The sequence below is a fragment of the Osmerus eperlanus genome, chromosome 16, assembly GCF_963692335.1.
Source record: "Osmerus eperlanus chromosome 16, fOsmEpe2.1, whole genome shotgun sequence".
In the NCBI taxonomy this organism is placed as follows: Eukaryota; Metazoa; Chordata; class Actinopteri; order Osmeriformes; family Osmeridae; genus Osmerus; species Osmerus eperlanus.
This window is the reverse complement of record NC_085033.1, coordinates 14,999,227-15,008,396: the sequence shown is the minus strand read 5'-3', so window position 1 is coordinate 15,008,396 and position 9,170 is coordinate 14,999,227. Positions and strand designations below refer to the sequence as shown.

The 9,170-nt window shown below is 42.4% G+C and overlaps 1 protein-coding gene across 1 annotated transcript; it reads right to left on the bottom strand.

The window, feature by feature from the left end:
* Window positions 1-6,162, bottom strand: dmbx1a (diencephalon/mesencephalon homeobox 1a). Its single transcript, XM_062481486.1, has 5 exons — window positions 5,928-6,162; window positions 1,554-1,710; window positions 1,240-1,418; window positions 626-1,052; window positions 1-508 (listed from the first exon to the last, which is right to left on the bottom strand). The coding sequence occupies exons 2-5, from the start codon at window positions 1,705-1,707 to the stop codon at window positions 57-59; spliced, it is 1,212 nt and encodes a 403-aa protein (XP_062337470.1). The 5' UTR covers window positions 1,708-1,710; window positions 5,928-6,162; the 3' UTR covers window positions 1-56.
* Window positions 6,163-9,170: the final 3,008 nt, after the last annotated feature.

Here is a 9,170-nt window from a genome sequence, read left to right as displayed (position 1 = left end):
CGGCTGTCCCAAAGCTCCCTCCGGCCGGGAACTAGGCCGCACTCGGAGCCTGGGGCTCAGTTAGGCAGCGTGTCCAGCCCCAGGGAGGCTGCGTGCTGCTTGGCTCTCAGCCTCAGGTTCTCTATGCTGGTGGTCTTGCTGTTGTGACTGGGCAGGCCTCCGGAGGCCTGGAGCAAGGGGCTGCTCCACACCTGCTGGGCGTGGTGGGAAAGGGACTGGTAGTAGGACTGGCAGGGCAGCGAGCCCAGGGGCGGAGGGGGCATGTTGACGTTCATGCCCAGGTAGGGCAGCGAGGGGCTGGCCGAGGACAGCTCGAACGGGGGGTAGTGGACCAGGTTGTTGGTGGCGGCCATGTGTTGGCGGAACTGCTCCTGAAGGCGGAAGAGACTGAGAGGGGAGGAGGAGTAGGAGTGGGACATGGCCCCGCCCACCCCGCCGGAGGACGAGGAGGAGGGGGTCACTGAGGGGGAGGCCAGGGGCGAGGCCAGGGGCGAGGCCAGGGGGGAGTCTGGGGAGAGACGAGAGAGCGTATAGATATTTATAAACATATCTACACTCATACAGATATAGAGAGATATTTATGAACATATCTACACATATATAGATATAGAGACAGTTTTCTCACCATTTTTTGGGCTTAGTCTTTTACACCCTGGAGACAGAGTCCCTGGTGTCATCACCCTCTCGCACTTAAACTCCTCCCTCTGCATCTTTAGCTCCTCCCTCTGCATCTTAAGCTCCTCCTCCTCCATGGCGTTGTCCTCTGCGGCCGACTCGCTTCCCGACTGTTCCGCCGACGTCACGTTCAGCTCCATCTCCAACGGCAACGGATGACCCGGAACTTCGCCGGCATCAAGAGGGGAGGAGGAGGAGGAGGAGGAGGAGGGGAGGAGCTGGGGGACGTCTGGGAGGATGGTGGTGGAAGGGAGCACCTCCTTCTCTCCTCCTGCTCCTGCCGCTTCTCCCTCGGTCTCCTTCTGTTTCTGGAGCTGCTCTTTCTGCAGACTGCGTTGCTTCTTACGGAACTTTGCCCTGCGGTTCTTAAACCACACCTGAGGGAGGTGGACAGGTTAGAGGCCTGCTATGTGTGTCTGTGCTTAGGGAAGGTATGCTACAATAAATATATGAGTTTGTGAAATTATACATTCTTGACACATAATAAATTAAGTCACATTATGTAGTCTAATGTAGTATCTGCTACAATCGGGCAAATCATCTCCCGGCAGCTCGTGCCCTTACCTGCACGCGGGCCTCGGGCAGGTTGGTGCACATGGCCAGCCGCTCGCGCATGACCACGTCCGGGTAGTGAGTCTTCTGGAACGTCTTCTCCAGGGCCTCGAGCTGCTGTGCCGTGAAGGCGGTGCGGCTCCGCCGCTGTTTGCGGTGCTGCGACCCGTAGCGAGCCTCGAGGATGATGTCTTGAAACGTGCAGCCGTTGGAAGAGAATAAGACACGGCGAGTTTAATTCATTGGACGGTGAAGGTCATTGGAAGGTTGCAAGTGTGTGTGTTTAATTAATGTCTGTTTCGATATCATTTTTAGATCTCAATTACCAGCCAATCTCTCGGCGAGGGTAAGCGCGTGCACGGATGGCCGGTAGTCAGGCGCATGCTGCGCCTGTTGCGCAGCCTGCTGGTGCAGGTTGTACATGGCGCTCAAGGAATTCATCGCGTGCAGAGAGTAGCCGTTCACCCCGTAGTGCTGCATGACCTGTGAACACACACAAACATCCTGTTAGGAGTTGGAAATGTAAGTATGTATGTGGCAGTGAATCAAAGAGCGATTTGCCCTTCACGAATTGGCGCGTTCTCGTGCCTGCCTATATCACCTGCAGTATTTTCCTTTTTAAATGTTCTATTTGACAGTTATGAAGTGCGTATGCTTACAATAAGTAGCCTAGGTTTGTGAAGAAAAGATCAAATAAAATTCAAGTACACAGAAGCCTAATATTGGGCTCGTGTAGGCTCATTTAAACTGTCACTTCGTTTAGACCTGACAAAGTTGTCATGGAGACCTGCAGGTCACTGCTAACCCTGTTTACTTGTGTTTCGCGCTCTGGGTCTAATTGAAGGCCACGCGCCCGCACCCCTGTAGCGATCATTAGATGCCGACCCTCCATTTACACAGACAGCTGACTCACTACCTCAGGGGGCTAATAGATTTTAATATCTGGACTCCGACAAAAGCATTATCCATTAACATCCAATTATCGCTCGGTTCAATCCATTAATTATACAAAAGGGTTTTAATTGGTGTAATTATCACTCGTTCACTTAATGAAGCGTGACGGATGCTTTATGAATGAATTTATTCACTTCATTTTTCTGTGATCGCAGCAAAGCCAAATCCCCCTTGAAAGCGTCGCCTGAGAGATCATTTCGCTGATGAAATGGGTTAGAAACGATATAAGTCGATTTGTTACGGGTCTCGATGGCAACCTGAAACCGGATAGGATTATATAAACTAGCCGCCGTTTTAATTTGACCATTGAGTTATGACGCAGATAAAGATATCATTTCGTTTAATAACAGAGGCACTATCCTTATACCCAATCAAATTTTTTCAAAATATGCGCATATGATCCATATTTTTATGGAAATTGAATTGAAATATTTGAATATTTTTAATTATTGTTTAACGTTCAGATTTGCACAATATATTTTTTTTTTTCTTTTTTAAATTGCTGACAATGTACCAATAACTTTAACCCGGTAACATTACCAGACAGTTTCACGGGTAGGCCGAGGAGTTCCTGCAACGTTTAGACATTCACTTTAGATGAAGCCCTTAGGACAACATTATATATGTATTGGATAGGAAGGGCCTGACAGAAGGGATCGCGTGGCCGGGCAGTGGACGAAGCTATTACAGACACGCAGCCTAGAACAGCCTGCCATCTCCCAAAGCGAGCCCCTCGTGCTGACAGGTAAGACTGTCGCGGGATCTAGAGAAGGACGAGTTCCAAAAGTTTTAAATCGCCCAAATTTGAGTTTATTCGGAGTAAATTAGTCCACCTAAAAATGCCTGTAGTTTTGTGTTTGTTATTTCTTTAAAAATAACGTAGCAACATTTTTTTTAAATGGGAACACATTTATTTAGTTAAATGTTGCAATCGATTTCGCTAGACTAGGAGGTGCATGTCTCATGCCAAAAAACTTGGACACACAACTGCACCCGTAATTTTGTCACAAGATCAAGTATTTTAGGCCTATTCTAAAGAGCGCGTGGGGACTCACAGATCTTTCAGTAAATTTAATTTTTTGTCATTATTTGAATCATATAGGTTATTACAAAACCGAATTAGTGTGTAATCCTCAATCATGCCCATGGCTAAATGAGATGATCATAATTCACCACCACAATTTTACAAGCAAGCGTTTGATGTGGGTCTGAAACAAGATGCCTATAGGATATATTACACTGGTATACCAGTGTATACCAGTGTATACCAGTGTATACCAGTGTAATATATAACAAAATTACATATTTAATTTAATGTTAGTTGTCTATGCTTGACGATAAAGACTATTTTAATTCAATTCACTATAGGCTGACCCTACTGCATCCAATCCAAGGTAATATTCCACGCCTTTTCTCTTCTATAAACATGAACTGAGGAATACCAGAGCTGCTTAATACGGCAACCATCATTTAAACGTCAAACAGAAACAGAATTATTTTAAATGGCCAACAAATAATGAAGCGTATGGGCTGTGTTATTGTACTATTATAATCCTGGTTAATAATTTCTTTTTTATTCACAACATACACATCGTTATGGTTATGTTATGTCATATCATGTTATTAATATTAGCCTACTATAAAACATATTATTGCTTGGCTATTGAATAATATTTATATTGACAGTTTGACGCAATTTTGTATTTTATTTTTATCACTGTGAAAATCAACTGTTGGGTTGAGACTAGCTGTACCCAGTGAATCATATAGCCTAATTTATGCAACAAATTTATATATTTCATCACGATAAATATGTTATATACGAATCTGAATTATAAGTAGGCTCATATTTTACGCAATATCAAACCCCAAATTACAAATATATTTTTTCTGGTATCTATTTTTCTTGTTGCTATTTATCTCTGTGTGTTTGGGTGTGTTTAAGACGTTTCTGAGTGTGTGTGTGTGAGGAGGGGGGGGGCATGTGTGTGGGTGTGTGTGTGAATGACGCCCGCAGTGCCCATTCCCAACCTATTAAGAGTATGTGGCTCTGATGAATGTGATCGGAGGGCGATGGGGAATAGTTTAATTCGCCTGGACAGAAGGTTCCTCGCTAAACATTTACTTTGCTCCCTCAAGTATTTGAGTTGAATGGGTCCCGCTTTCCACCCTCCCCTCTCTCGCGGCCTCTTATCCCATCGCCCGGGGCAACGTTTTGGCTGAGATGTATGGGTTCTCTGCGGCTAAAATATGCATGTTGATCCCCATTTGGCTTTCCGTCTAATGGAAGTGCAAATAGGTTTCGACTGCGAGGCCCTCCATTTATCATCACCGTTGACACGGACAGACGTACAGTGCTGTGCAAAAAAAAAAACGAATGATGCGTGTGTGTATGTGTGTCAGAGAGAGAGAGAGAGAGAGAGAGAGAGAGAGAGAGAGAGAGAGAGAGAGAGAGAGAGAGAGAGAGAGAGAGAGAGAGAGAGAGAGAGAGAGAGAGAGAGAGAGAGAGAGAGAGAGATGAGAGAGAGAGAGAGAGAGAGAGAGAGAGAGAGAGAGAGAGAGAGAGAGAGGAGAGAGAGAGAGAGAAATAAAGAAGGTTAGAGAAAGAGAGAACGAAGTGTAGGTTGTCAAAATATGTTTTGACTTATTCGTGTGTTTTCTAATTGCCCTTGGCACTACAGCACAAAACGCTTCGATTATTAAAGCGTCATTATGTAAATGACATGTACAGTACAATTCTTTTGATCTGACTCCAACAGGAAAAATGTTATGCTAAAAACCTTGGGCTCGAGGCGACGTTCCAGTCTGGGGTGTTTGCAGTCACAAACACTACAGGCCGCGCGAGACGAGGGTTTGTTTGACAATTTCACGAGAGGTCGAGGGTTAAAGAACATCTTTAGCCACATGTCGCCTACCTTGTTGAGATGTAATTCGTTAATTATTCGTTAATTGAACCATCGTGACGTGTATATGATTTATGATATATGAATCGAACGTTTTTATACGTTTAAATTTGGTTTTATTTAGGATTTATTTTACCGACTAGAAGATGTTTCTTGCATGAGCACTAAATGTTTGATATTGGAGAATGTGCGGACAAAATGTAGACTTACATAAAGTGTAACTGTATATTACCGCGTGGCCTCTAAAAGTACGCTTCGTCTAAGTTCAGACCAGAATTTCTAAAGGGCAACTAGAGAGCTGGAGCACGTTATCAAAACGTTATACGATTGAACGAACATACAATTAATATTGGTTAAACCAGGAGGTCTTAGACTAATGTAGAGGTGTAAAGATATAGAGGGAGTCAGTTTGTTTAGTAGTAATACATCAGAGTAAATAGCCTACAGAAGCTTTTAATCTAACGCCATGTGTCACGATCAACTCAAGAACAAGAAACTGTGTTTTAGGCTATCCAGTTTCTCTAGCCTATAAACTAAAACGTCAATAAATTCATATAGGAAACACAATATACCTCTTAATATATCCTGAAAAAAGCAACGATTTTGTTATTGTATGTTAGGCTAAGTAAACATTTATCTCATACAGCCAAGCCCACATAACTACTAAAACTTCTATTATCTCATGCACAATATAACTCTTTATTAATCATGCATAAAAGATGCGGTTCTGTTATTGTCTGTTATTTCACTTATACAACACTTTTCACTGTTTCCACCCCAAACTCTAGTTTCATGGTTAATGCAGGCTGAAGTTTTCCCGCAAGGAATGGTCAAACTGTTTACCTTTCTCCTCACACTGTCCGATCCTCGGTGTTTTAAAGTGTATCCGGTCTCTGTAATCTAAATATTATATTTATCTTTTCTGTTGTCTTCCTCAGAATAATGTCCACGCGATGTTCTTCACGCGATAAACAAGGCTCGCAAGTCCGCATGAGCTCGAGATCTGTTGCTGTGTGTACAGCGCGCTCTCCGCTGTATGTCCCGCGTGTCAAGAATCCTTTGCGTCTCGCGCCCAGGTTGGGAAGCTGCCATCTACCGGCGCAAGAGCGGAGGAGGGATTTTAAAGAGTGCTCCGTGAGGTCATAGAAGCTTTCTAGTGGCCCTTGAAGCTGTCAATCAAAGTAAGAAGCTGTTTTTCCACTAGAAGCCCAACAGACTTTAATGATCCTACTTATTTTTTTAAAATCACCATCTTGATAATATCCTCATAACCGTTAGGCTATAAGTCAGTCAACACGTTTACACATAACCCTTCCCGGAATCGATAAACATTTGCCAAGAGATTATTGATGCCGTTCAAATCTAATTCTGGAAAGCAAGTGTATTTGGTTGTAGGATAAGGATGTTTTACATGTTTTTCACTTTATCACATGATAAAGCAAAGTTGACGTCCTGTTTAGTCATGAACATATTTTAGTTAGAAATAATAAATACACTTAATATCTTGGTAAATGATTCACTTCAAACACAAAGAAATGCATTTGACTTTGGTAATTCATGCACATTGTTACGCTTACGTGCATATTGAGGGAGAAAGGTAAACTGGAGGCTAAAGATTCAAAGTAGTTTTTGCTTCAGCTAGTTTCCATAAGGATTAAGTGAGCTTTTGGTCATTAGTTTTATTATTAAATAATTTAGAAAACTCAACATGGAAGTCTGTCAAACATTAAAAAGTTTCCCTGTTATCTCCTGAATTAATTTACATTTCAACAATGTTAAAATCACACAATTTCAAGCGATGTTTTGAGCAGTCCATCGAAATACTTCAAGTCCTTTTGGTTTTGGTGAACCGAATATCTCAAGCACGCGCGTTAGTTGTGTTTGCTTTTCGGCTTTCACCCTGCCATTCGAGATGAGAGAGGGAGCTTGAAGGAGAGACAGACAGAGACAAACAGACAGACAGACAGACAGACAAAAAGAGAGAGTGAGTGAGTGAGTGAGTGAGAAAGAAAGAAAGAAAGAAAGAAAAAAAAAGAGAGAGAGAGAGAGAGAGAGAGAGAGAGAGAGAGAGGAGTGAGACTTGAGAAAGATCACTAATAGATGCCAGCCTACTGCCTTTAGAACCGTTCCCGGTCCTGGAGGATTTGGGCTGGGATAGGGAAGACAAGCCGCCGTTTGAGCTAGCAGAACCCCTGTCTTAAAACGACTGCGGGTAAGAGGATTAAAACAATAATGCCCTTCTCTTCTTGAAGGGTTTTTTAGAGAAGATTTCTTCTCCCGGAGCAAAACCGTTTAGGTGGGAATTAAGGGCAGCGTAAAGTAGCCCTTTAATGTAAAGCTTGCATATTTTGTATAATATTATTTGAGAAAAGACGGCCAGGGAATCCTAACCGCACTTTAATCGTTGACCATGGTTTCGAAACATCCACAGAAATTTGAAATGTAGACAAACGAGGAAAAGAGAGTATGAAACTACTGTCCTGTAAAAAGTCTAGGCCCATACATACTCTATGTGTTCAGTAACAATGTTGTAGTTTATTTCCCCATAAATAGCCCATCGGACGCATGAATGAATTTGGTCATTGAATGTAGTTGCACATTGCTCCTTAATTGAAATTTTCTTCTCGCAGTCCTTTCTATGAACAAGTAGGCTACATCCACATTGTTGTGTGTGTGTGTGCTTGCGTGAGATGTGAATAAAAGCGTGTGCTATAGAGTCAAAACCTTAAAACGAAACTTTATTGTATAGGGGGAAGCAGGTTATTCAGGCCTAAACGTGCAAGTTAATTCCGGTAAGTTCAATTTGAATTCTGAATTCAATAGAATCCGTTCTGTTTTCAGAGCATAATTTTATGTAGGCGCAATTTGAGAGACCTGTAAATTGGAAACAATAGTTTGTATCACAAGCGTAAGAAATGTGTTACCGTAGTAATAAAACGAACGTTGCAGCTGACACACACTATTACTGACTTGTTTTCTACATGTCACAGATGACAATTTCTAGATTGATGTGGCCCCATTAAAAAAGACATTCCGCAGAATCTTCTAAAGTTGCCCTATATAAATTATCTTTGAAATAGAACACATTTCTGTCAAGATTGTCAACCAAGCTCCCCCAACGACACGAGGTAAGATTTTATTGATCGATGATTATTTTAAAATGTAATATTCCATATTCATTGCATTATTTGTTTGTTAAATTATAATGACTACGTCTGACTTACATGCCTTAGCCTATGATAATTCGGCTATCATTATTAATTATATTAATAATAATTGTAGGCTACCAGTAGCCTATTTGCAACAATCATTCACTTTATTATTGTTAGTTTACACCCATGGGTTAATTGCAATAGGCCCATTTACAACCTCCTACTGTTACAGAAGGTCTGCATATATTTCAACACTGCGAGCATTTCAACGATGAAAAGTTTCTTTTCAATCTCACAGCCTCGCAAACTCGTGTTTCTCTCCGGGTTCTGTCGCCTTGCTATATATCACTCGGTTTTTCAGGTCTGTGAAAGAAAGAGGATTAACTTGTGAACCAATGGAAATAAGAACTTAAACGGGAAGTAAATCTGGGCACTGTCTCATTGTGAGGACCGTTTCTAAAGCAATTAAAGCGAGAACGAGTTCTTCTCAGCGCCTCTTCTCAAAGCTCCTTTGCGTGGAGCTTAGCTAGACTACTGTCCAGCGATTCTGAAAGCTTTGAACGCCGAGTGTCACAAGAGCTTTCCATTTCGGTCAGCCTACCTCTCATCCTGACCCAAGAACTCACCTCTCCTTTTCACATCCTGGCGGTAAAAGCTTTAAGAGTGGCTCTCTGTGTTGTTGTTTAGGCACACAGTCATGCTCGTCACGTTGGGTATTGATCCGTCGCGTCGGACGTTTGGTGCTTAAAATCAAGGATTTAAATCTGTGATTTAACTCGACCGCGGTCTAGCGCGCTCAGGTAGACTAACGTTCGTGTAAAAAGAAGGCCCTGCCGAAGCAAATGGTAAAAAATCATAAAGGTTGTCATTAAAATGTATAATGACAAGCCAAACACAGTAAGGCTGGCTACATTTCATTCTCTAATTTAAATGA